A 26180-nucleotide genomic window follows, 5' to 3' on the forward strand; every position below is an offset into this window, starting at 1 on the left:
GACGTTTTGGCGGCGCCCGGAAGTGACGTTAAGGCAACGCCGTCGCCCGCGCTGGAGGGGCCCCTCCCCGCTCTCCTCCTCCCCGGAGGTGGGGCCAAGGCTGCCACGCCCCCTCACGCCGAGGCGGGAACTAGTTCCTTTAGTGCACAGGCGGGTCAGGCAGTCACCACTTCCAGCTCCAAGGGGGAGCTAGGCCCGGGTTCACCGCCCCCCGCCGGGTTCTCGCTAGGCCTGAGGCGGAAGGCAGCTGGATGGCCTCTGGGCGGCCTCTGGGCTTTGACGCAGGGGTCTGAGACCTTGCTTAAAGGTTTGGGCCGAACCAGTAGTCTCGGTTGTCATTCCTGGTCTTAACACTGAGTCCTTTTCTCCCTGAAAAAGCATTGGTAGCAGCGTATTAAGTGGGTGGGGGGAATAACTGGAGACTTGGGTTAAAATAATCCCTTGTGTAACAGTGGTTCATTGTGTCCGTAGATGAACCGATTCAACCTTTTAGACCTCAGTTTCCTTATCATTAAAATGAACATAATAATGTACACCTGGCAGAGCTATTGATAAGAAACAATGTCTTGGAAAAATACTTTGCAAACTGTAAACTGCTATAAAATCATAAGGCATTTTTATGACAAAACACTGGATTTGGGTAGTAACAAGGAATTGTATGAAAAAAAAAAGGAAGAAAGGTATTAAGCACCTAATAAATATCAGCTCCCCAGCTGAGCCCCATTACGTGTGCTTGTTCTTTCAATCATCACAAAGAACAATACAACTGACTTGGTGTAGATTTTATCCTTCATTCGGATCATAACAGAAGATTTTCTTTGCTATGAAGAGTTACTTGCTTTGGGCACCCTTACGAACAGAACGTGGGGAATACATATCTTCAACAATTTGAGAGATAAATGTTGTGAAGTTGGACTGAATTTGGTAAATTTAGTGAGTGTATATACAGATGGTGCACCTTTCATGACAAGAAACACGAAGAGTTTATTGCACAGATTTAAAAAAAGTATTAACATATCCAGATGCTCTCATTTCTTTGTATCTCGAATCAGCAAAATCTCTGTGCTAAAGCTACTATTTTAAGTGACACTTTGCAACAAGTTATAAGTATCGTTAACTATATTTGAGCAAATGCAATACGGCATCCTCAGTTTTGTAGCACACTAAAGTTGAAGGATGAAGTATTCACTGTGGCTTTGTCATATCATTCTAAAGTGTTTTGGCTATCGCAGGGACAGATGTTAGCCAAAATTTTATCTCTGTAAGAACAGATAGTTAAATTTTATGAAGAACAGAACCAGCAATGTGAATTATTGAAAGATTTCTATAGGAATGTAGCATTTCTGTATGATATGTCAAATCAAAATGACTTGAATATGTCTTTGCAAGGTAAAACTAAGTCTATGTAAGAAATGTGGACAAAAAAATTGAAGCATTTCAAAAAAGCTATCTTTTCTTCAAAACAATTCTTCAAAAGGAAATTTCAGATGAATATTTTCTCCAGTTAGCAAAGGTCACTGATGAGCAGGAAGATATATGCAAATCATTTGAAGAACATGCAGCTGTTATAGACCTATTAATTAGAGAATACAATGAAAGGTTCACTGACTTTGAGAATTATGACATCACACTCAAGTCAGCCTCACCTAGTTGATATCACCAATGCACCTAAAGAACTACAGATGGAATTGATTGAGTTCTCAGTAGATGACATTTTAAAGTCATTGTTTGATGCTAAGAAAGATCCAATTGAAATATGGAAAAATGCAGAATACCCAGGACAACGTACCTGAAAAATGCTTTCTTGCTTTTCAACCACTTATTGCTGTGAATCTACATTCTCCTACCTCACCCAAATCAAGACACCCCTAAGGTCACAAATGACTGACACCCATCTAGAGGATAACTGAGACTGTGGACCTCCATGCTGCAAATATTCAAATGCTTTCCAACAGAAAGCAGACACAACAAAGTCATTAAAAGGTTAGTTAACTTTAAAATTAACAAATAGGTTTCATTTTTTTGAAATTATTAAATACACAGTAGTTAGATTCTTACAAAATAATGTACATTTTAAAGTGTATCTAATTGAAGTTTGTTGAATGCAGCCTTATTTGATTATAGCTAAATTAATGTGGCCTTCCAACATGAGCAGGTTCCCCACCCCTGAACTAATCTATATTCTAACCACAGTTCTGGACCCTCTCTCTGGAACATTTCCTTCAGGAAAACTTCCCTTAGGCTCATAGGCTGGATTAGGAGCCACCCCACGTGTTTCCACAGTATTCTGTGCTTCCCCTATTGGTAATCTTATCCCTACATTGTAATTGCTTGTATGCTCCTTAGTCGCCACCTCTGCAAGCCCTATAGATATGTCTTGCTCACCACTGTAGCCCCCACCATGACACATCCTAGTGTCATGAATTGTGCTGAATTCAGGCACTGCATACACACAGACCATGTTCTACCATGTTGTCTCATACCCAAAAACCTGGATTTACTTTCCAACCTGATTGGAATGAGTCCTTTAAATTTCTTGGCACTTTTGTTATTTGGCACATCTGCAGATGCCCAGATTCACCCGTTACATTGTAATTTTTATAATTTTACTCTTGGAAAAAAGCCTTGTGGCAATCTCCTGATAACACCTATATTTTCCTGTTGAAGTATTGCATGAAGTTCTGTTAAGTTGAAGGCTAATTCATGCTGCCAATCAGTTATGGTTCTCCTTGAAAGAGGCAGTTGTTTGTACTTTGAAACACTATCAGGCTCTAAGCATCCTACAACTTTGAGGATGCATTTTTATTTATTTTTTTTTAGAGAGAGTTTCACTCTGTCACCCTGGGTAGAGTGCAGTGGCTCGTCGTTGTAGCTTACTGCAACCTCAAACCCATGGGCTCAAGTGGTCCTCCGGCCTCATTCTCCCAAGTAGCTGGGACTACAGGCACACACCGCGACACCCAGCTATAATTTTTATAAGAGTGCAGGATGGGTCTCACTCTTGCTCAGGGTGGTCTCCAACTCCTGAGCTCAAGCAATCCTCCTGTCTCGGCCTCCCAGAGTGCTAGGATTACAGGCATGAGCCACCACGCCCGGCCTATTCTCTGGTATTTTAAATACGTTCATTTTAAAAATAAAAATATAAAAGATGAACAAAAATGTATTAATAAAAATAAAAGGATTTGTTCTATAAAATTTGGATTCAGTTAAAAGGCCACATGTGGCCTGAAGGCTGCAGGTTCCCCTCCCCTAGATTAGTGAGTGATGAGGTTGGAGCAGGGGCAGAAACCAAGTCACAAAGGACCTTACAAGCCATCTTAAAGAGTTTGGGCAAACCCCAAAATATTGGGTTTTAATGCCAGGGAAGCAGTTGAAGGGCTTTAAGCAGGAAAGTGGAAAGAGGTGGTGGTGACATGACTTATTGCACTTTAGAAAGATCACTTTGGCTGCAGCGTTGTAGGTTGGATTGGAAAATGGAAAGACTAGAAGTATGATATTTGAAAAAGTAGTTGATAAAATAATCTAAGATGGTGTTAATCCAAGATGATGATGACCTGTACTCAGGTAGTGGCAATGGTGACAGAAAAGTAGACGGATTTGAGATGGAATACCATATTTTAAGGGGTGGGAAAAGGAGACTGAGATGTGGCCAGAGAGGTAGGAGAACAACCAGGAGTATGATATCAGGGAATCCAAAATAAGAGTATGCCAAGAAAGGAGTGGCCAACAGTGTTAAATACTGTTTCTGGGTCAAGGAAGATAAGGAATGAGAGTGTTTACAAGTTTTATAACCAAGGAGGTCCTGGATGACTTTGGTAATGGCAACCCCAATGGCATGGGAGTGAGTGGCAGGGCAGAAGTATTGGGATACAAGTAGGCAAAAATTCTAATGGAAGCCCAGAGGTGAGTTACCTAACCCAGTCTGAGAGAATAGGGAAGGCTTCCTGGAGGAGGCATTACCCAAGTGAAGTACTCAAGGATGAACAGGAGTTAGCCAGATAGAGGCAGAGAAGGAAAATTTAGGCAGAGAATGCTATTAATACACGTGCAAATTGCTCTTTGGGAGCACTAACAATAACTCTGTGACTTTGGGCAGTTACTTCACCCATCTCCTCATCTATAAAATGGGAATGGATAATATTGATATGATTTATCTCGCAGGATTGTTGCCAAAGCTTGAGATAATTTATGTAGAATACCTGGCACACATTAGGGACTTAATTAGTGGTAATTCACTCTCCCCCTCATTAAAGCATCACAATGAAACAATACTTAATGATTTTAAAAGATGAATTTAATCTCTCTCTAGAAACAGTGCACTGATTTTACAAATGTCCACATTTGGTTTTCAGTTTACCAAGATGATGTCAGTACAGCTAGTGAGAGGCAACACACCACCTTCAGTCCCTTTGCCTCTGGAAGAGAAACCAGACTGCAAAGGCACCGAGTACAGAAGCTAACGGAACTCGGAATGACAAGACAAGAAGAGTAGAACCAGTTAGTGTGACACAACCTTCTAACATGCCTGACTGTTACATCAAATACAGCAATCTGGGGGTGGGTGGGGTGAAGACAAACAAGGAAAATCCATTTGGGTACAATGTGATGGAGTTTGCAAACCAGTACTTTACCCCCAAATTAACAACAGCTTGTATAGAACAAAATCCTATTTTAAAAGTACATGGTTTGTACAGGTATTTGTTTTCTCTTGTAGTTTTTATAAAAAAGTATCAAAACCTTGTCTTTAAATATATATTTATATAGGTGGCTTTTTAAAAGTTACTTTTTATAGCACAAAAGTGTTTGTAAATGCAGAGGGTTTCTGCTGATTCTTGACTGTGCACATGGTGCATAGCCTGAATGAACAGAGCTTCCTGATTTTTTATATTAGCTAAAAATTTGAAGCTGTAATTCCTCCATCTTCTAAATTCTCCCTTTCCTGAAAACACCCAGTACTCTAAAAATACAGTGAGAAGACTCTGATACTCTATCTTCATGCATTAATGGGAAAGGAAATTATTTACTCTGAAACTTTTAATGCTAACTCATTTATATTCTGTGAGATGAGTGCATGGCTGCAGAATGGGTGGAGAGGCTCACGGTCCTGTGCCTTCCCCATTCCCACCAGCGCCTGCTTGGACCGTGACTGGGGATCCCCTCTCCAGACTCCACGTCTTCCAAATTTCCAGTTTTCTTTCTCACAGTTGAGAAAATCTAAGAGGCTCTTGACAACACGGTATGTTTCTGTGAAAATCCCACTCCCTTTATTTGAGTTTTCCTTGACCATATCAAAAATCTTTGAAGCAGTCAACATTTTCCTTTGGCCACTGCAAAGCTTGAGGCTGAATGTCGTCTGCAAAGTGCTGGCACACACGTCTTGATCAATTTTCCATGATACGCTTAGTGCTTTGTATACAGTAAGTGACCAAGAAATGCTTGCTTAATTGAATCGGAAATTAACTGTAAGTATTTTATAAAGTGCTTACATTAAACCTGTCTTCTCACCTAGCCTCATTTCTTGCTATATCCCCATCGAGCCTTCTGTTCCTCCTATCATGAACTATGTGCAGTTCCATAAAGTCCCTATGTTATTTCATGCTTCTGTGTCTTAGCTCAGTGTTTCTTCTGCCTGAAGCAGCTTGGACTCCCTTCTTAATTTTTAAGACTTAGCTTAAGGTCAGTTCTCCTTTGATGACCCTATTCCTCATCTCCTCAGATAGAATGACCCCTCTTTTCCTTTGTGCCCTAACTATACACTCTGAATAGAATCTATTCCTTTTTATTTCCACCTATATCCTCCTCTACTGCTACTGTGAGCTCTATAAAGACAGAAAAACGTGATTGACCTTTACATCTACAGTGCCTGGCACACAGTTGGTACCCAGTGAATGGTTTTAGTGAATGAATATACTGCAATCACACAGAGACAGCCAGAAGGATCAATAGTACTTATTGCCATAAATTCAAATCTGATCTCATTCTGTTTTTGCCAGTTGAGGTTACAGGTTCATCTGTTTTATAAATAATCATGCTATCAAGAGTAAATAAAGTCTCAGTTTTCCCTGTTTCTGGAAGGCCATTTCAGCCAGTGCCTTTATAATTCCACTGGAAAGACAGGCCATAGGATAGGTAGCAAGTTGGACACAATGTCCAGGCAGCTCAAAGTAGTAGTCTCCTAGAAAAGGTAAGTGGGGGAAAGGGCTGGGACTGGCTTCTTTTACATAAAGAAACTATCGTCTGATACTTATGTGTAGGGGTAAAAGGCAACAGAAATATAGCTCAAAACAAGCCTCAAAAGCCTCCAAGAATAAGGGGAAGGTAAATTTGACTCCTCAGATTTCATTTTATTTCGTGCCATCCAACACGTGTTTCACAATTTGTTTCTTGTAGGTTGCTCCCATAGCTGCCTCTTTCAAACTGCAGTTGAAGTATATACAGGACACATGGATTTTTCTGAGAACCCTGTGGATTTCATCATCATTTTGAGATCTCAGGCTATATGTCCAGACCCCATTCATTGTTTTTTTCTGTGAAGGTCAGGATCTGACTGAAAGTTTAGAAAATATGCATTAACCATTGTTATCATTTAATTCCCTGGGAAATTCAATTTCTTTGGAGAAAAGTTACAGAAAAAGTTACTTGCTTTGTGTAAATTTCAATGTTTTTCACTGTCAACATTTTTCTTCAGTCAAAAATAATTTTACTTTCCATTCTTGAAAGAATAGTAGTAAATGATTAAGCTCCATAGGAGTTGGCTGCCTGTTCTTAAAATTCTGTTTGGTATTTGGTCATCCTAGGTCAACAGCATTTACCCTCACAATGCATGTGTCAGGACTGTCAACACATGCATATCGTGAGAAAATTGTGGGCTTATGCAAAACACAGTGTCCAAGCTCTGAACACAGTTGTCTTCTTAGAGGTTAGGAGACCATGAGTGACATAGAGGAAGGTCCTAGGAACAGGATGTTAGAACTCCAGATTGTCTGCCTGGAAATTCAGAGGGTATCAAGCTGGTGAGATGTACAAGCTTCACTGAGTTGGGACATCTGGAGGATGGGGGTGAGGAGGCATCTTTGTGTCAAGTTCCAGGTATGTTAAAGTTAGATACATGTCCTCTGCTCCTACTTAAGCCAAACACTTCTGGGTAACACCTGTCACTGGTTGTCTAGCGGGAGTGAAGTAGCAGAGCAGCAGAGTTAAGAAAATGCCACACTTTGGATGAGAAAGCCCTTGGGGATTAAATTCCTTCCGGGACTGTAGGATTATGTTTTCAATGGTAGACCCCCGCAAATAGAAAACAGCACTTCTCCCCATCTCCCCAAAGCCCAGGAAAAGCAAAGAAGGTGTCCATAATAAAAAAATCTATACATATACCCAGAGTTTTTCCTTTTATTTACAAAGTAGTAAACCAAATTTCTGTGTGAACATAGATATCCAATGTACTATAATAGTGTGTATGCCATTTCCCCCCTCAAATATGACTTTAGGTTTGGCTAGTTTTTCTGACTTAAGCCAAAAATTAGTTTCATCTACATGAATGTATGATGGTAAGAAACCTATTTATTACTTTAAAATGTTTTCCCTACCTAAAGGAAATGGCAGAGAGTAAGGGGAAGGGAGAAATAAGAGATGTAATAAAATCTACTCCACCATCCTTCTCCTCATCCACAGCATGTCTCAGAGGTTCAGTGCCTGGGGCCAGTCTCACAGTAAACTTGGGGCATTCTGGAAACATCTCCACTTAGCTCTGTAAGTAAGGATGGCAACCTTCTGGGTGTTTCAGAGGAAACTTACTGATTTAACCCAAGTGTCCCGAAAGAAATTGAAGAAGTTACTCAAAGAGTTGAACTTTAAGACAAAGAGTAGCTGAGGTTTAGGCCTGTTCTGTCTCGAGCTCGTGAGAGCTCTTGGCACTGTCATGTCTTCACACTGACCTTAGCCACTGCCAAGAAGGCCCAGGTGGAAGTCACAGCAGCCATGGCTTTTCCTGACCTACTGGAGTCTCAGGAACAACCAGAGGTGGAAAGATTGCCTCTTCCACTACATGTTTGCACAAACCGGTACGTTTTCTGAGTCTAATTTCCTAAGTCGTCTCTGAAAACTATGGATACCCCCCTTGTGGACTGCTTTAAAATAAATTTATCTTTACGTATTTGAACAATAGCCATAAGTGTGCCTCTTCTCTATAGATTTTTCTCTGTCACACACATACACATAGAAACACACAGTCATGTACACACACACAGTCTGCATGGTGGGCCAATCATACAAAAAATAAATACTCTCACTTCTCTAAATTACTTATAGAACTAATCTTATTTTTGAAATATGTTAATAAATAATCTAAATGGTGGAGGGAGTTGAAATGGTTTTTCTTTTTTTACTTATGTTGATGGATAGCCACAAAGCATAATCATCTTATTTACAAAACACAAAAACCCCTAAACCTAAAAACAGCCCCCCTGAAATCAAACATCCTCTGTAAATATAGTTTCTAGATGATGAGGAAGGTACTGTCCCATCGGCCCCATTTGGTTATGTACATCATGTTAGTCACTCAGCAGTAGCCATTCCATGAGTTCCTCATGGGTAGTGCAACCAGTTAAAAAGTGTATAAAACATTATACATATAAAAACTCTCACATCCTTTGGATGTTTGCAGTTCATCATAACTTTGTGGTTACCTTTCCGCAACATAAATTAAAAAAAAAAATTACACACACACACACACACACACACACGCACTCACACAGACCCATATATAAAAACCCATTCATCCAGTCATACACCATCCAGAGAGTGTAGTGCGTGGGACTGAATTCCATGAGGCACGAAGGGGGTGGTCCCATCCTCAGGGTAGTCCGTCATCTTCAAGGCTTAATGCCACTCGCTGGGGAGACAGACCACAGAAAATCATCATTAGATCCATAAGAGCTACTGTTTATGATATCAACAAAGTACCAGACATACTATTACTTTACAAGTATTAGCTCATATAATCTTTAAACTATCCCATGAGACATGATTTATCATATTTATTTCACAGATGAGAAAACTGAAACTCAATGAGCTTCAGTACTGTTTGTTCTGGATCACATAGCAAGTGGCTGAACTAAAGTTTGATCCCAGGTCTGTGTGAATACAGAGCTGTAGCTTTTTCATCATTCTGTTCTCTCTTCGTAAAGGAGAGCTGCAGAGATCTAAACCTTCTCAATCCTCCCTTACGGGATCTTAGGTTTGGTCAACTTCAGTGGGTTAGCTTTGGCAAACGTCAGATCCCAGGCTATTAGCTACTTGTCTTTAGCATGCTAATCACAATTAGGAAGGTATTAATATGCTGCGCCTTTCCCAACTGATTTAACAGAACTGGAAGGCAATGCAGGTCAATTACATTCAATCCTTCTCTCTCTCACCCCTACTTCCCAGTCATTAGACGTTAGCCTCCCCTCTGCCACAAACGCTGACCACTAGATGGTGAGCCCACCAACCCCTGAGCTAGTCTATTCCCTTATGGACAGTAGACTTAAATTCTTTCCTATATTAATGTGAAATCTGTTTCTTTCTGTTTTCTGGTGTTCCCTGATTCTATCTCTTAGACTCAAAAAGAGTTCTGTATAGGACAACCCTTGAAATTTAGAGATGGTATTTGAATTCCTTGCCTTTCATTCTGAGCATTTTCTTCTCAGGACACACATCTAACTTTCCCTCACTGGTCCTGATGTAATCTTGTTTGTCACTCTTCCATTTCCTGGACACTCTCCTTCGGACAGACCCTAGTTTCAGTATCTTTTTTACAGCTATGTGCATTTGTGCTAGCCACTTCACTCCTCTGAGCCTTAGTTTCATCATCTGTCAGATGGGAATAATCATTGGACCTACCTCATACGGTTGCTGGGAAATCAAATGAGATAGAGCATGTAGAGTGTTTAATAAAGTACTTAACACCACATAGAGTCCAGAGTATTCTACATCAACCTAACCAGCATAAGATAGAATCAGACTAGTATCTTCCATCTCTGGACATTCCACACAGGATAAAAAGTAACTCCACTGCCTTTCAAGTCATCTTTGGGTTATTTGTGGTTTTTTATGAATGTCACGGCCATGGTCCACTAGCATAGATCTGAGACTACATTACTCTAGTCCAGCCACCCTCCCACTCTCTCTAGGACAGATCTCTGGGCCAAAGACAGGCCTCAGCAGTGATGGTAGAGTTACCTGAGAAATGGACAGAGGAGAGAACAGGTTGTTGAGAATATTGATTTCCAGAGCTGCAAGGCTACTTACCCCATGATATAATGGAAGGGGCATGGCTTTTGTGTACATACAGACTGAAGTTTCAATTCTAGTTCTGCCACTTCCTGGCTATGACCTTAGGCAAGTTATTCAATTTCTATGAGCCTCAGTTTCCTCATCTGAAAAATGGGGCCAATAATATCACCTTGATAAGGTTACTATGAAGATTAAATGAGAAAATGTATGTAAAACACGGAGAAACGTGTCTGGCACATAATAGGTGCTCACTAAGGGTTGATTTCCTCATTCTATTGCTCTGTTTCTCTGCAACTGGCAAGAGCTTATTACTCGGTCCTTAGACTCAACAGGAGTAACTCCCCAAGTCATTTCCTTCTCTGGAAATAATGCCACTTTCCATGTGTAGAATGCTTTGTAATTCACAAAGTGCTCTCACATGTGCGATCTCACTTGGACTTTATTAGCTTAGGAGGCAGACAGCATGGGGGTTATTATTCTCATTTTAAAATAACAGTGAGCAGAGAAGTGACTAAGATCATAGGGCTGTGGAATGGTGGAACTGGAAGTCATCTTCTTACTCCAGGTTTAATGCTTCTTCCACTGTGGCCCCTCTGATCTTAAAAAATTGGTTAAGCAACTATTTCCTTGACTGGCCGAGGTTAAGGATCCTCAAGGCCATCTGCTACACCCCCCCTCACTTGCTCAACTTCATTTCCCAAGTCTCCCTTTCATGAACAATCTGCTCCAGCAGCAATTCTGTCTTCCCTGCCCCAAACGCCATCACTTTCTTTCACATGCCATTTCCCTGGTCTGTGACTAACCCATGTCTCTGCCCCGACACCCAGCTTACAATCCGCAGCCTTCCAGAACCAGAAAGCCTTCTAGGATTGGCTGCGCCTGCTTGGGTTCATGCCCTCGCTCACCAGCCCCTCAGACTTAGAGTGGCACTGCCCTACCTTGCACTTGACGACAGGCAGCTCGGAAAGAGGGTTCTTCGGGAGTTGGTGCAGCTGTGACCTTGGTTCCCCCGGCAAGACAAAAAGCTCCTTGAGGGCAGGGGCTGGGTCTTCCAGTTCTCTGGTCTCCCCAAGACAGGGCTCTGCCCACAGTGGGCGATCAAAGCTGCTGATTGCCTGACAGGGGGATGGACTGGATGACCTCTGAGGTCACACTCAGCCCCCTGACTCTGCTGTACAACAATGACACCTGCTGCAGCCACTTCGTGGTCCTTGCTCCCCCAACAAGCCATGTTCTGCTGTGCCTCTAGGCCTTTGTACATGCATCTGTCTGGAATGCCATTTCCCTCCTCCTTTGCCTGGAACACTGTTATTAATCCTTTCAAGGACACAGTTCACATGTCACCTTCTCTGTGAGGTACTCCTTGCCTGATTCCCCAGACAGAACTAATAGCTCCCTTGTAGCTGTTTCCATAGCGGTTGTTCAATAAATGTTTGTTGGGAGTGAGCTCAGCTATGCTGTGCTAGGCGCCAGGAAAACAGATTAATCAGACAATCAGTCCTCAAGTATTTCACAGTCTAGTGGGGAGACCACTAAGTAAAGGAGAAGTGGACTATAGTGTGACAAGTGCTGTGATGGAGAGAGGTCCAGGAGACCGTGGAAGAACAAAGCCAGGGAAAGTTTCCCAGAAGAGGGGACTCCTGAGCGTCCACCACGTCACTCAGCACACAGTTGTATAACTGTTACGTTAGTGTTTCTAACTCCCCCACCAGCTCCTCGGGAGCAAGTACATTCTTTATTCACTTTTGAATACTTGGTGTCTAATGTGGTGCTTGGCACATAACTGGCATACAGTGTTGAAGTGAATACATTTGAATTAAATGGCCGCAGTTACCCTCCCAGGCCAAAGGTTCTGAAAACTAACTCAGCAGAAAGAAAGACATTTGGCTTCTTTACTACCAGGAGGAACCTCTAGGCACAGGATGGTCCCGATAGCCTTTACCCCAACCACCTGCCCGGCATTTCTGTGTTCCCCAGGGGCTACAACGGTGCCTGGTACATGGTAGGTTCTTGATAAATGTTTGAGGAAGGAAGGAAGGAAGGGAGGGAGGAAGGAGGGAAGGCAGGCAGGAAGGAAAGAAGGAAGGAAGGGGGGAGGGAAGAATGACAGGAGGGAAGGACAGGAAGGTAGCAATTCTCCCAGCCAGGAAAACTTACTGCAGGATAGACATGGCCAATCTGAGCAGTCCTCCCTATATGGAGCTCATCTTCATCTTCTTCTTCCGTTGTTTTCCTGTACACTGGGTTGTCAAAATTCATGCTCTTGGTGTTCTTCCGCTTCCAGTTTCTCCAGATCAGGTAGCCGCTCATGCACAGCAGGGCTATCACCGCTGGAGGAAGGGACACATTACGCTGGACCTCCAGAAGGCTGCAGCCCATTGCCCAGACATCAGTGCATAGCTTGCCACCACTCCAACTTTACTGCCCCTTGCGCCTCAGGTTCTGTTTCTGTGTGTTCTTTTTCTGCTGCTTGGAAGCCCTTCTCTCATCCCTTCTTTCCATCATTAACGACTCACCCTTCAAGATCCAGCTGAAATGGGAAGTCTTCCCCAACTGCTCTAGGCAGAGCCAGCTGCTCTCTCATGGGTGCTCCCAGACCACAGTACTTTACTTTATATGTCTGTACCCCCAACTAGACTGAGCCCTTTGAGGACAGGGACTGTGTCTCTTTTATCTCTTTATGCTCAGTGCCCAGCACTAAGCAGGTGCTCGGTAATGTGCTGAATGAATGAATGAGTGAATTTCTTTACCGTGCCTTTACCCTAATGCTTGGATTTCTCTAGGAAACCGTTCTCTCCCAAAATTGGAGGGTGAAACGTGAGATGGGGTGGGATGGGATGTTTCTTTCCAAAGGTAGGACTCCACCAGAAGGGGAGCATCGCTAGAAGGGGACACAGCAAGGGCAACACTGGCTCTGAGTTAGAATAAATGAATAAATGAATCAGTAAAGGAGGACCCTCTCTCCAACAGAGCTGGGCAGAAACGGGGCAAGCAGCTTTGTAGGGTATTAATAGTAAGCGATCACTCTGGGCATTCAAGTGGAGGCTGGAGGATCACCTGGCTAGGATGTTATGGGGGCATTTCTGTTTTAGTAAGATTACAATAATTGATATCCATAAAAATAGGAGCAAGGCAAGGATACCTGTTATCACTGCTATTGTTTACTGTACTGGAGATCTTACTATACAGTAAGACCAGAAAAAAATTTAAAGGTATAAATATGGAAAGGAAGAAACCGAACTACTATTATTAACAGCTATTTGTATGTTTAGAAAATCTTAGAGAAGCAAGTAAAAAGCTACTAAAATTATAAATAATTTTAGTTAATCAAGAATCAACATAAAAGATCAATAGCTTTCTTTTTAATCAGCAAGAACTAATTAGAAAATATAATGGAATAAGAACACATTCATGATAGTCTGACAGAAACTATAAAATACCTGGGATAAACTAACATGAAACATGCAAATCTTATGTGATCTAAAAAATACTACTGGAGGACAGAAAAAAGACTGCAATAAATAGAGAGATAGGTCACTTTCCTGGATAGAAATCTGTAATATTATAAAAACATAAATTCTCTCCATATAAACTTATACATCCAAAGCAATCTCAGTAAAAATTCCATCAAAGTTTTTATAGAATTGCCAGGAATATCCTAAAGTTCACATAGAAGAGAAATTGAAAAAAATAGCTAAGAAAATATTCTGAATATAACATATCACAAAGTTGTGCTACTAGTATATAGGAACAGACAGATAATTGGTGGAGAAAAGTAAACAACTTAGAAGCAGATCAAGGTATGTATGGGCATGTAGCTTATAATAAAGATGACAACTCAAGTCAGAAGGAAAGGATGGGCCATTCAATAATGGTTTTGGGGAAACTAGACAGATATGTAGAACAAAATAGTTTAAACCTCTAACTCACACCATACTCTAAAATAAATTCCAAATGGATTGATATCTAAATACTAAAAAAAGTTTAAAGTATTAAATAGAAGGAGAAAATATTGGGAGGTATTTTAATAATTTAGAGTGAGGCAGGCCTTCCTCAACAAGACACAAAACCCAGAAATCATAAAACAAAAGATTGACAGATCTTTTAAAATTTAAAAGATCTTTAAAAATTTAAAATTTATGCATGGCCAAAGATAGCATAATCAAATTTTAAAATGAAGTGTCAGACTGGGAGAAAATATTTGTAACATATATTGTAAAGGCTTAATATTCATTATGTACAAATATTTCTACAAGTAAGAATAAGATAACCAATAGAAAAATATGAAAAGATGGTGAATAAACAATTCATAAATGACAAAATGTAAATAAATGGCCAAGAATCTTACAAAAACATACTCTATCTCAAAGAGAAATATCAGGGAAATAACAGTCATCTTGCACCCCTCAGATTAGCAGAAAGTAAAAATATTGATTATATCAGAGTGGGCCAGATCAGCAGAACAGCACACAGGTGCCTCTTTCTATAGAGCATAGGAGGGCGAGAAAGGGGTACACTTGTCTTTCTCCCACTCCACGTAAAATAAGCCTGAAATTATAGTCTCATTATCATTTTTTGTGGCGAAGACTTTCAAGGCCAATTCAAATGTCATCTTCTCCAGAAGCTCCACTTTTACTCTGGAATTACCTTTCCTTCCACTGTTCCTCCACAGGAATATGGAGCCTTAGCATGTGTCTCTATCTAACATGTCCCTATTATAGAATATTATTGTATGTATTAACATCTACCTTGCAGGACTTATTTATGCTTAGTCTGATTAAAGACCGAAAGCTCTTAAAGTCTTTATCTTACTGTTCCCTGGGTCGTGGGCACTTGGCATAGTGTCTTGAATTAAGGGAAAACAGGGAAGAAGTTTTTAAAACATTCACTCACTAACTCACCACCATGTTGAGGAGTGCCAGGATAAAAGGACAAAGTTCCTGTCCTTGAGGTACTCATGAGCAAGTAAGGGAGATAAACCTACGAATGGACGATCAGAGTTCAAAGATACTGCTAAGAGATGCGGCTGGTATGAGAGACGGGATGTACAGGATACTATGTGAACACTGGAGTCAACCCCCGTGGTTCTCTGTGAGGTCTTAACCAAATGCTATACTCTGGCCATATGGAGCTCCTAGTTCTAACCCCACCCCACCTGCCCATGCCATTTCCCATGCCTGGCTTTGTTCATGCTGTCTTCACTGCTTAGGTTGCTCTTGGTCCTTCTTCTCTTGGCTGACTCAGCTCCAGTATCATTTCCACTAGGAAACCTTCCCTGCCCTCTTCCCCTCTCCCCCAGTCAAAGCCAGGTGCATCCCCAGGACTTTCACTGAACTCAACACATACAGCTGAGTCTTAGGATTTACCAAGTCATAAGGAACTTATCTGTGTTATGTGCACCTTTCCAACAAGACTATAAACTTTCGTAGGACAGGGTCTCGTCCTATTCATCTTTAACCACCTTCTCTCCCCTTATCACAGTTTGGCACATAGTAGCTGCTTGACAAATGTTTGTTGAAAACCAAACAGAAAGAAAGCAGGACAGCATGACCTATTAAAGGAATGGCAAGCAGTTCTGCTAATTAATTGAACAAACATCTGGTCTGCTACCAGGTGCCAGCCATTGCTAGGAGCTGGGATAGTGGTAAGCAAGGGAGACAGCAGCCCTATCCCCAGGGAGCGTACTATACACTTCACCTGGCTGGAGTGTGGAGTGTGAATGAGGGGGGATGGCAAATGCACTTGGACGGTCACCTGGGGCCAGGTCCTGAAGAGCCTGGTGCCAGGCTAAGAAACCAAATTAAATCAGGACTGGGATTAGGGCAGGAAGGCTGTTAGGGCAGAACAAGACAATGGAGCAGGTCAGTGTGCCAGGTTTTCCAGCCTTCTAGTGCTTTTCCCCAGGCCTGGGCAGGGTCTCTCTTCTGTCCCCAGTGACTTGGGGCCACACTCACCTATGGGCACGATGATCCCAATGACGGCAGCAGTGACCGTTGAGCCCATCTTACCATCTTCATTCCCATCTGCAAAACACAAACATTTGCAGACTGATGCTCCGTCACTGTGAGTCCAAGCCCTTCCTGGCTTCAAGCAGTAAGAACCACCCAACTGCTTCTCATCTTCATTCTAAAATGATGATCCTGGCTAATGCTTAATAATTCTTTCCATATCCTATCAAAACTCCTGTGAGGCAAGTAGAACAGAGGTTATCTCCATTTCACAGATGGGAAAACTGAGTCTTACTGAGGGGGTTGGGGATGCACAGATAAGTGGCAGGGCTGGAACTTGAACCCAGGATTCATGACCAAGTCCCATTCCCTTCCCACAGCATCACGGTGGTAGGAAGCTGGGGGCTGTGCAGGGCAAGGTGAGCACTTAGGTCTTTCTGTTGCTGATCAGCCAGGTCATTTGCCTTTTTCAGCCAGTATCTGTTACTTGGTCAGTGCTGTTTTGGTGGTCTGTCTCAATCTGCATCATCAGTTTATTTTTCGTAAGTAACTAAAATGGGACATAGTGTAGTGAGGGGGAATCCAGAGCACAGGCTTCTGCGTCAGACTTCTTGAATTCAAATCCCAGCTCTACTGCTCACTACGTATGTGACCTTGGCCAAGGTATTACATATGGTAAATACAACATGTTATATTACACTTCTTTATCAGTAAAATGGGGGTAATGATATTACCTACCTCCTAGGGATATGGTAAAGATTAATTCATAAAAAATGCTTGGCACGGTGCCTGGCACAACCTTGCCTAATTCAGAGAGGGTGGAGAGTGGGGTTGGGGTTGTTGTGAGGCCTAAATAAAGAAAAGATATATAAAAGCACATTCTAAACTGTGAAGTGCTAGGAAAATATACTCTGTGTGTGTGTATATATATACACACACATATACATATACATATACATACATGCACACATATACATATATATATATATACTTTTTTTTTTTGAGACAGGGTTTTGCTCTGCTGTCCAGGCTGGAGTGCAGTGGCATGATCATAGCTCACTGCAACCTTGAATTCCTGGACTCAAGTGATCCTCCTGCCTCAGCCTCTGGACTAGCTAGGACTACAGGTGCACACCACCAAGCCCAGCTAATTTTATCTTTTTTTAGAGACAGGGTCTCACTATGTGGCCCAGGCTGGTTTTGAACTCCTGGCTTCAAGCAATCCTCCCGCATGGGCCTCCCAAAGTGCTGAGAGTATAGGCGGGAGCCACCACTCCCAGCTTATACTGTATTTTTGAAAGCATATGTTGTGCTGTCTTTCTCACCTTTACAGCCATCTTAACTATAACATTTGCACAGCACTTTGTAGTTTAGAAAGCATTTTTCCCTGGGTCCTCCTGACGACCCTCTGAGGTGGGAAGGGGAGCTGCCATCTGCATTTGCTCCAAGTGAGGAGACGACTGCCCCCGGCAATGGCCCAAATCCCATCCTTGTAATGCGTCTGTTTCTCCACATTACTCCAAGGGAATCGAGCTATTAGTGGGAGGAAGGAGCCGCTCTGCTTACAGAACTAACTGTGGAAATGCCACTTTCCTCTTGCTCCGGGGCCAGAGCAAACACTGGACAGTGATATTGAAACCTAGAGCATGATGAAGCCTGTGGGCAGAGGCTGGTCAGAGGCTGGTCAGAGGCTCTGCCCCCAGAAGAGAGGAACTGGAATTCACACTTATTCCACCTGCCTCTGCAAACTGGAGGGCAAGTGCTCCACTCTGAAAACCCAGCGTCTGCTGGCAAAACAGGACTGATCAGACAGGTGCTGCCAAGCTGCTTGGTTTCTGGGCCATCCAAGTACAGGAAAAAATTTACAAGACAGTTTATCCTTTTAGATGAACTCCCCCTGGCAGATAACTCAATTAAAAAGGTATTTGCTGGTTAATGAGATAGAACATTTCTAGCAGTGACAGTTACTGCTCCCGATGATTTAATAAGTGATGAACTTAATTATTTTCATCCCAGGGTTTGGATAGAGGCACGAGCAGACCATAGTTATGGATATTGCTATCTGGGAGCTTACACAGGCTGTGGGAACTGAGATCAGAGCTTCCAAACCTGAGGGACACCTCCTCATAAACACGTCAGTGACTCTTGAAACACATGCATGTGCAGAGCCAGCAGCGGCTGTGTGCGTGAGCACTTCCGGTCACTCTGCCTCCTCTGTCTCTCATGGCCATGTTGTGGCAGACTGGGGAAGGGCTATTATAACTTCCGCTTGGTAGGAGAGGAAACTGCTGCTTAGATAGGAAGTTGCTTTCCTCCACACCCTCGATCAGGTAGGAGCAGCTAAGAGGCCTGAATCGCAGGCCGGCTCTCTACCTTCCCCTGCTTCCTCCTCAGAGATACAGAGTATTCAGCTCTGGTATGTTCTTCTCTTCCCACATAGCCTCCCCTCCTGGCTTCCCTAGGACCCCCTCCCATGGCATGAAAGAACACAGAACTCATTTCCTTACAGTGCTGGGAGTGGTTGCTGGTTGCAGGGCTTGGGGTAGACGGGCTGATGCTGGGAGCCCTGGGGACACTAACTGAGCTTGGGACCGCAGCCGCCGGGCTTGGTGTCTCTGTGCTGCGGTTCAGGTAGGTGGGGCTGTGGATGGTGGTCCCAGGGGCTCTTGTGATGGCGGGTACTGTCCTCGTTGTGGTAGAGGCTAACGTCGTAGTTGAGGTAGACTGAGGTGCTGGAGGGGAGATACCACGGAGGTCACTTGGACAGAGAATTTTCTTGCTTTAGTGCCTAAGTTATCGCTTCTGAGTTGTACTTAGGAACTCATCCTCATGGCTACGCTCCAATGCCACTTCTGGGAAGCCTTTCCTAATACCCCGAATGGGCTACGATCTTTTCCTTAGCTGAATCCTAAGCACTTCACTTGGATTCAATAAAGATGAGTCATTAATACAACACTATAGAATTAGGGACTGGCAAGACCACTGTCAAAGACGCAAGGTAGGGAAAATCATATAAATCTAGAAAGGATTTTACACTCATATTGTTATACCATTAGGTCTAAATTCTTACTCCACTTGAAACAATTGAACCCGGAGGCAACAGACATATGCCCAAATAAAAGGCCTTGGCGGTACAACAAGATTGGAAATGAGCATAATTGTTTATATGGTGAAGTATTAATTGACTATTAGGGTTAGGCCAATCATATTGCAAAGGGCTTCTGTGTGGTGTATTAAGTAAGAAATAGGCAAGCACATAGTTATCTGCATATGAATAGTAACTGAAGCCACGGAGATTAAGGGTTCTTAACTTCAGGTTTCCAAGGGGTTCCAGAAACTCCCTGAAACTGAATTAAAAATGTTCTATGTGGATATGCATTTTTTCTTCGGAGTGAGAAGAGAAAGCCTTAAAAGGACACTGGGGGGCATGAGCGTTCAAGGAAAATGAAAAGGAGGAGCCTGCAAAGGCAAAATGTAGCCAGAGAGGGTGGAGGAAAACCAGGAGTATATTGGATCCAGAAGCCAAGGGAAGATTCCAGCAGGGTAGGGTCTGGCACTGCCAGGGGCCACCCCCTTGGAAGCTCTGCTTACCTCGGTAGCACCTCTTCATGTCTGGGCCCAGCCACATTGTGTCAGGACAGGCACACGTGTACTTAGGAGAGTGGCTGGAGGTCTGAGGAGCAGGAAGGCACAGGTACTCACAGCCTCCATTCGGCTGGGCACTCAGCTCGCAGGCATCTGCAGCTAATGCAGAGAGAGAGACAGGTGGGGCACAGACGGGACATGCCGGGTCCTCCTGCCTCCCGAGGGTGCCTCTCCCGCTTGGCTTGCTCAAAAAGCTATCCCTACCACGTCTTATTGGGTGCCATCCAGTACTGTACGTGTACACTCTCCTTTAATCCTTACAACATGGTGTTATGTCCCAGATTGACAGATAAAGACGCCTAGGCTCAAAGAGAACAGACTTAGCAAAGCTATACCTCTAAGAATTTTAGAGACAATTTAAATTGAGAGCCCATAGGTTTTTTTCTTTTTCCCTGCCTATGCCACATGCTGTGCCTCTCACTTAAATTTCTAGATCTAGAATCAGGCACCAATCTCCTTACCCTCCTTTGCTTTCCCACCTTCGCCCTGGCAGCCAACACCTGTTACAGTTGGAATTAGTATATCCTAGTGATCGAGCAGGGGACAACCTAGTGATAGGATTCCTGGATTCTATTCCCAACAAACAGGCTGACTTCTCATGTGGCCCTAGGATACATTATATTAATACTACTGCAAAATGGGTACATATAGCAAATGAGATGCAATGTGTCATGCCAGAAGGAGCTTTAGAATCAGACAGAGCTGAGCTAAGTTTTAGCTCTGCTACCTGCTAACATTATTTTACCTCTCTGAGCTTCAGTTTCCTCAACTGTTAAAAGAGAAGAGGAATACCCACACACTTGATAGGATTAGCAAAAATTAGACATTTATATATTCTTTTATACCCAGCCTTATTTCACAAAGAGCTTGAGGCAAAATGAGACAAAACATATGATGACAAAGCCCTCTGCCAACAAGAGGATTGTTGTTATTATTCCTGTGGTGCTGAGTTGTGGTATGAATGTGAACACAGCTTACCTAGTGGGAGAGAGAGGACACAGGCAGGGGGCCTGGGACCTAGGACCAGACATGGCTCACCTCTTGGCTGCTTCAGCTCGTGGAAGATGACAATGTCATGTGGGTTATTGAGGTTCTCAGCCAGGACGGAGATTTCCAGGCCATTGAGCCGATTTGCACTGAAAATGGCCTCATTCTCCAGGTCTGTCCAGAACACCTTGTCCTGTGGGGCACAGATGCAAAGGATGGGAGGCCTAGAGTCTGAACCCATGACTTCAGTCTCAGAGCTCAGCCCCAAACCGTGGCCACAAGAATTGCCCTGAAATCTCCCCTGAGCCATCCTGTCCGCAGTGGGACTCTCAGTCTCTGATCCGTGACGTACACTTTCCCAGTTCTTCTCTGTTGTAGAGGATTAGTTGGTGGTTCTGTGCTTTGGCCTGAAGGTCACAGAGCTACTCGTTAACGTTTGGCTGGGTCTGCTTCCTGGAGCCCAGCAGAAACCCGAAGTTGGCTCTCTATAGCTATTACCATCACTGGGCCTGGGACCAAGATTGAGGGGGATGTGGAGCTACTAAGGGCTGTAGCCTGCTGGGCCGCCTACGGCTTCCGGGCACTTACATATGAGTCTCCATGGTGTCTCCATACAAGCCTAGATATGCATCTGTAGGCAAGTCCACATTTATAGGTAAATCATGTGTCCACAAATCTAGTTCTAGATCACCTAAATGCTCATCTATACACACAAAGGCACACTTGTGCCTAAATAAGCAGTCTAAATCCATATTGGTGTTCATGTTTACACCCATAAGCACCAGCACATATAGGTATGCACACTTTTACCCTGATGCATTTATATATACACATGCACATACATATATTTTACATGTACATGCCACCTATATGCACAAGCACCTACACATGTGTCCCAACACACCTGTCTTTTGGGGGCTGGACTTAGAGGTGGAGCTTTGCCCACAATTTCAGAGCAGTGCTGGGTGATGCTGCTGCGAGCAAATACCGCCAATGCCCGTCACAGACCACTGGCCCCTTGCTTTCCCTCTCCTTGGTGGCAGAGTTAGGGTCAGGGCACAGGAAGGTCTTGATTCCTCACCTTCCTGAGAGCTTCTTGAGGACTGGGATAGTGTCTGATTCACTTCTATGACCCCAGAGTCTGGCAAAGGTCAATAAAAGTGTGCTGAATCCAACAGCATCTCTCAGGCCATTTCCTACAGTTAGTGATTCTAAGGAGATGTATATTCCTTCTTCCCTTGCTCCCTTCGGGTGCCTGCTGTGTATGTGTTCAGTGCTGGGTGCCGGGGTGCAGGGAGGAAACGTACATGCCTGGCAACCCACCTGTGAGCGCTGCTCTGAGACAGGGACTCGGGAAGGCAGCTCAGGCTGTCAGGCAGGCGGGGCTGCAGAGCCCGTGCGCGCAGGCAGCCCACAGACTGCGTACAAACAAGGCAGCGGGTTTCCCTGTTCCTTTGTTTCCACTGAGTCTCAGGGAGTAGTTCTATTTGAACAAGCTTTTCTTGGCTTTAGCTCCCTAGTGGGGCCAGACCTCCCTCCCCTCACGGGACTCACCTCAAACACAGCGATCCCAAAAGGGTGGCTCAGGAAGTCAGCGGAGGAAATCAGCATCTTTCTGTTGCCGCCACCGAAGTCGATGCTGGACAGCTGGTGGAGCTTGGAGTCTACCCAGTACAAGCGCTGGTTCAGCAAATCTTGGGACGGAAGAGGGGAGGAGGGATCAGGTCGTGAACCTGGGAGCCCAGCCTGGAGCTCTGCTCCTCTGTGTCCCTCCCTGCCCACGTTTCCAGGCCTCAGACTGAGGCCAGCCTGGGGCAACCACGAGGGAACAAAGGCACTGGCTCCGTGAGGGGACCCAGAAACGACTGTGGAGTCCCAGACAAAGGTCAGGATCAGGAGCTAGAACAGGCGCCCCACCCAGGAAAGGCAGGGCTCACCCAGGGCAATTCCATTGGGCCATTCAACGTTGTCTGACACCAGTGTTTGCCGGTCCACGCCGTTGAGCCCAGACTTCTCGATCTTGGCCTGGTACCCCCAGTCAGACCAATACATGAACCTAAAAGACAAAAGAACCCAATCTGACTTATTGCTGGGGACACGTTTAGGGTGGTCCGAGTCATAGGCTTAATGACCCACTGAATCGTTGAGGACTATGCTTAGTGGGCACTGGGAAGACCTCTGAAATCCTTTGGAACCATCAAGTCTCAGAATTAGCAGGCACGTTAGCCTTCACCTCGTTTGAGAACTTAAAGAAGCCTGTGTTCCCCGACATTCCACCCAGCCTCAGCCGAACAGCCGACTCTCCCACTTCTGGGAGCTGTAAGTAGAGCCTCAGAGTGTCGGTGTGGGAAGGGCCCCTAGTCAACACTCCCTGTCCTGGTTTACAGACAAGAAAGTGGATGATCTTCCTAACCCAGGTAACCCTCCCTGCTCCCGTCTCCTCGGGCCTACGAGGGCTGGTAGCAGCCCACTGTTACTAATGCAAGATAGTACATTAGACCTTGCCCGCTCCTTTGTAAATAGTCTCTTTATTAAATCCTCTTCCAACTATCTTGGGTTGAGTGTGCGGTGGGGTTTCTGGCTGGAACCCTGACAGATCCCCAGTGGACTGGGGTTGGGTTGAGCCTAACTGCATGGTCCGGGGGCAGGGTGTGGCTGATGTGGCACTAGGTCTTGCGTGAGAGTAGACAGGGAGCAGGGCTGGCGGGAGAGTTCGGGGAGAAGGCTCAGCGTGTGTCGGAGTGCCCAGGACTGTGCTGGGAGCACCTGACACACGCTGGGCAAATGGCAGCTGTCAGCCACTTCCCAAGTCCTCGATACCCTCTCACGTGGCCACTCCCCTCACCAGCTACCCTCACTTGTAGAAGAGAGTTTTCCTATCCTTGTTTAACAATTAAGGAAACAGCAGTAGGAAGAAGCTGGTGATTCTGGCAAACGTAACACGATACAGCTGCTAAAAACCTGATGTCATCTCAAGACACTCCCCCTGATGGAGAGAGGGGTCCTGTTCTGTTCAGAATTCCTAACCCCTGAAACTGAGGTGTGGCCAGAGCTGGGTAGCCGAGGGGGTGAAGGGCCCAGAGACGGAGGGCAGAGGGGTGGGGCTGGGGTGGGCAGGCAGTAGACATACTTTGTGTAACTCCAGAGGCCAATGGAGGAAGCCATGGGGAGACAGATTTGGGATTATGAGGGGGAAAAAACCACTTTCTAATGGGAAGGGCTGCCCCACAACAAAACAGGCCCTACGGGAAGGGAAATAATGAGCTTCCTGTCTCTGGAAGTATGCAAGCAGCTGCCAGACGCCCACCCGCAGCATCCTGAGGAAAGGTTTCCTCCCGAGAAGCTTCTATCAGGCAATCTCCGAAGCTCTGCTCTGCTCTTAGATGCTCTGATTCTGTGATAACATGAGTGAGCAGGAGGGGCCAGGGAGAACTCTGGTGACCAATCCCCAAAAACCCTTGGTCAGGGACTAACAGGATGAAGGGAGTGCACGGGCTTTCTTCCCCATGGCCTGTGTCTGAGCAGCCCAGGGCCTTCTAGAGCCCTTAAGATAGCTCTTGCGACAGACACGAGGATCGAGCACGTATGCTGAGAATGGGAAGTCCAGGGAGGGGACACTCACCCTCGCAGGGGGTCGACAGCGATGGCCCGGGGTTCACTGAGGTTATGGCTGAAGAGGGTGCATCGGCGGCCACCATCAACTGTGGCCACTGAGATGGTCTTATTGCCCGAGTCCGTCCAATAGATGTGCTTGTGGACCCAGTCCACCGCCAGGCCCTCCGGGGAGTGCAGCTGCTCGTCGATGAGGACCTCTTGCTCTGCCGGGTCACTGGCCTTGTCCATGTAGGCGCTTGGGAGAAACCAGAGATGGCCGTGGGGCAGATGTTCCACCCATGGGCCCATCTGGAGCTGCCTGTGCGCCCCTCCCCTCTCTCTCTTCCTTCTGGGCCATGGCAGTGGATTTTAGAGGAACTTGGCTAATTTCCATTCAACACATTCCCTGGGCCACCAGAGTAGGGACACAGGCTTGAATCAGTCACAGTCTCTGCCCTGGAGGAGCTGTGGGGGACAGAATCTTGCAGCCAGATATAATACAATGTGATCAGAGGCTACAGCAGCAGAGACATGGAGACTACACCATCTGGGAGGGTAGGAGAAGGCTTTGCAGTTGAGTCCTGAAGGACTAACTCACCAGGAACAAAGGACAGAAAGCCATCCAGGCAATGGGGACAGCACATGCAAATGCCCAGGGAGAGTATGTTCTGGAATAGTGAGATACTCAGTGGGGTAGAGCTGGGTGTGTGGACATAAGACTCGAGACATGTGTAGGCAGGGACCACATCCTGACAGGCTCTGAGTGCCACGCTAAGGAATTAGAGCTTTATCGTGGGGTGAGGGGCAGGGGCGGTCACGGAGCAGGTCAGAGGACATAGCCGAGTAGACACGTTAGATAACTGTGGCGTGAGTGGAGTGGACGGGCTGGAAGGAGAGGGAATGAAGGCAGGGAAAACTGGTTAGGAGGCTGTTGCAGCGTCCAGGTGAGAATGGAGAGAAGGGAGGATAATACAGTAGACACTTGGGACGTGACATTAGCAGGACTTGGTTTCCCACAAACTGGGTTCTCCAAGGTCTTCTTCCCCCCACACCCTTCCGGGGTAATTAGTCCCACAGTGCCCACTGCCTTCCCTAACTGACCCTCCAATCCTGACACCCTCTCAAGTTCCAGACTGTAAAGCCAACCACCCCCCTTGGATGTCCCATGGGCACCTTGAACTCAACGTGTCCACAACTGCTCAGCCAAACACACAGACCGCACAACCCTGACCCGATCCTCCAGCGCGTCCCATCGCGGAGAGCAGCAGTACTGTCCATGAAACCTCCCAGGCTAGAAATCTGAAACTCCCAAAATTAACCTGGGAGTGAATTTTGACTCTTTCTCCTTCAGCCCCATATTCAATCTGTCACCAAATCCTGCCTCTTGCAGTCACTGCTGGACAGGCGCACTGCTCTCGCTGTTCCTGGGGGTGCCAGTGTGAGCTGAGTGTGTCCGCGTTAGGGACCCAGTGGTCAGTGAGTGGCACCTGGTGCATTTGCTTCCACCCACTCATCTACCCATCCACCCCGTCACTCAGCAGTGACTCGGCGTCCTCCCTGTGCCTCGTCACCGGCAGTCCTGCCAGGTGAATCTCAGGACAAAGCAAGGACGTGACTGCACAAAGGTCTGGACGTGCAGGGAGGCAGCCTGGTGGCATCTGAGATGCCCGAGGAGAAACACTCGAGTGTGTGAGGAGCTTCCCAAGCACCAAAGTCCACTGACTGTGGCGTCAC

General features: G+C 45.1%; 1 protein-coding gene across 4 annotated transcripts in view; it reads right to left on the bottom strand.

Moving 5' to 3' along the window:
* Window positions 1-8851: 8851 nt before the first annotated feature.
* Window positions 8852-26180, bottom strand: part of LRP8 (LDL receptor related protein 8) — a 74881-nt gene continuing 57552 nt past the window's right edge. For 2 of the 4 annotated variants that reach the window (XM_069479990.1, XM_069479988.1), the window contains 10 exons: window positions 24475-24702; window positions 22790-22908; window positions 22407-22546; window positions 20904-21045; window positions 19812-19964; window positions 18728-18952; window positions 16227-16295; window positions 12430-12602; window positions 11211-11387; window positions 8852-8890 (listed from right to left, as the gene is read on the bottom strand). In XM_069479990.1, coding sequence (XP_069336091.1) covers window positions 8852-8890; window positions 11211-11387; window positions 12430-12602; window positions 16227-16295; window positions 18728-18952; window positions 19812-19964; window positions 20904-21045; window positions 22407-22546; window positions 22790-22908; window positions 24475-24702 — 1465 coding nt within the window. The remainder of the gene's footprint in view (window positions 8891-11210; window positions 11388-12429; window positions 12603-16226; window positions 16296-18727; window positions 18953-19811; window positions 19965-20903; window positions 21046-22406; window positions 22547-22789; window positions 22909-24474; window positions 24703-26180) is intronic. The other 2 variants (XM_069479989.1, XM_069479991.1) reach the window with 2 other exon arrangements.

This window comes from Eulemur rufifrons, chromosome 8, assembly GCF_041146395.1.
Source record: "Eulemur rufifrons isolate Redbay chromosome 8, OSU_ERuf_1, whole genome shotgun sequence".
Lineage (NCBI taxonomy): Eukaryota > Metazoa > Chordata > Mammalia > Primates > Lemuridae > Eulemur > Eulemur rufifrons.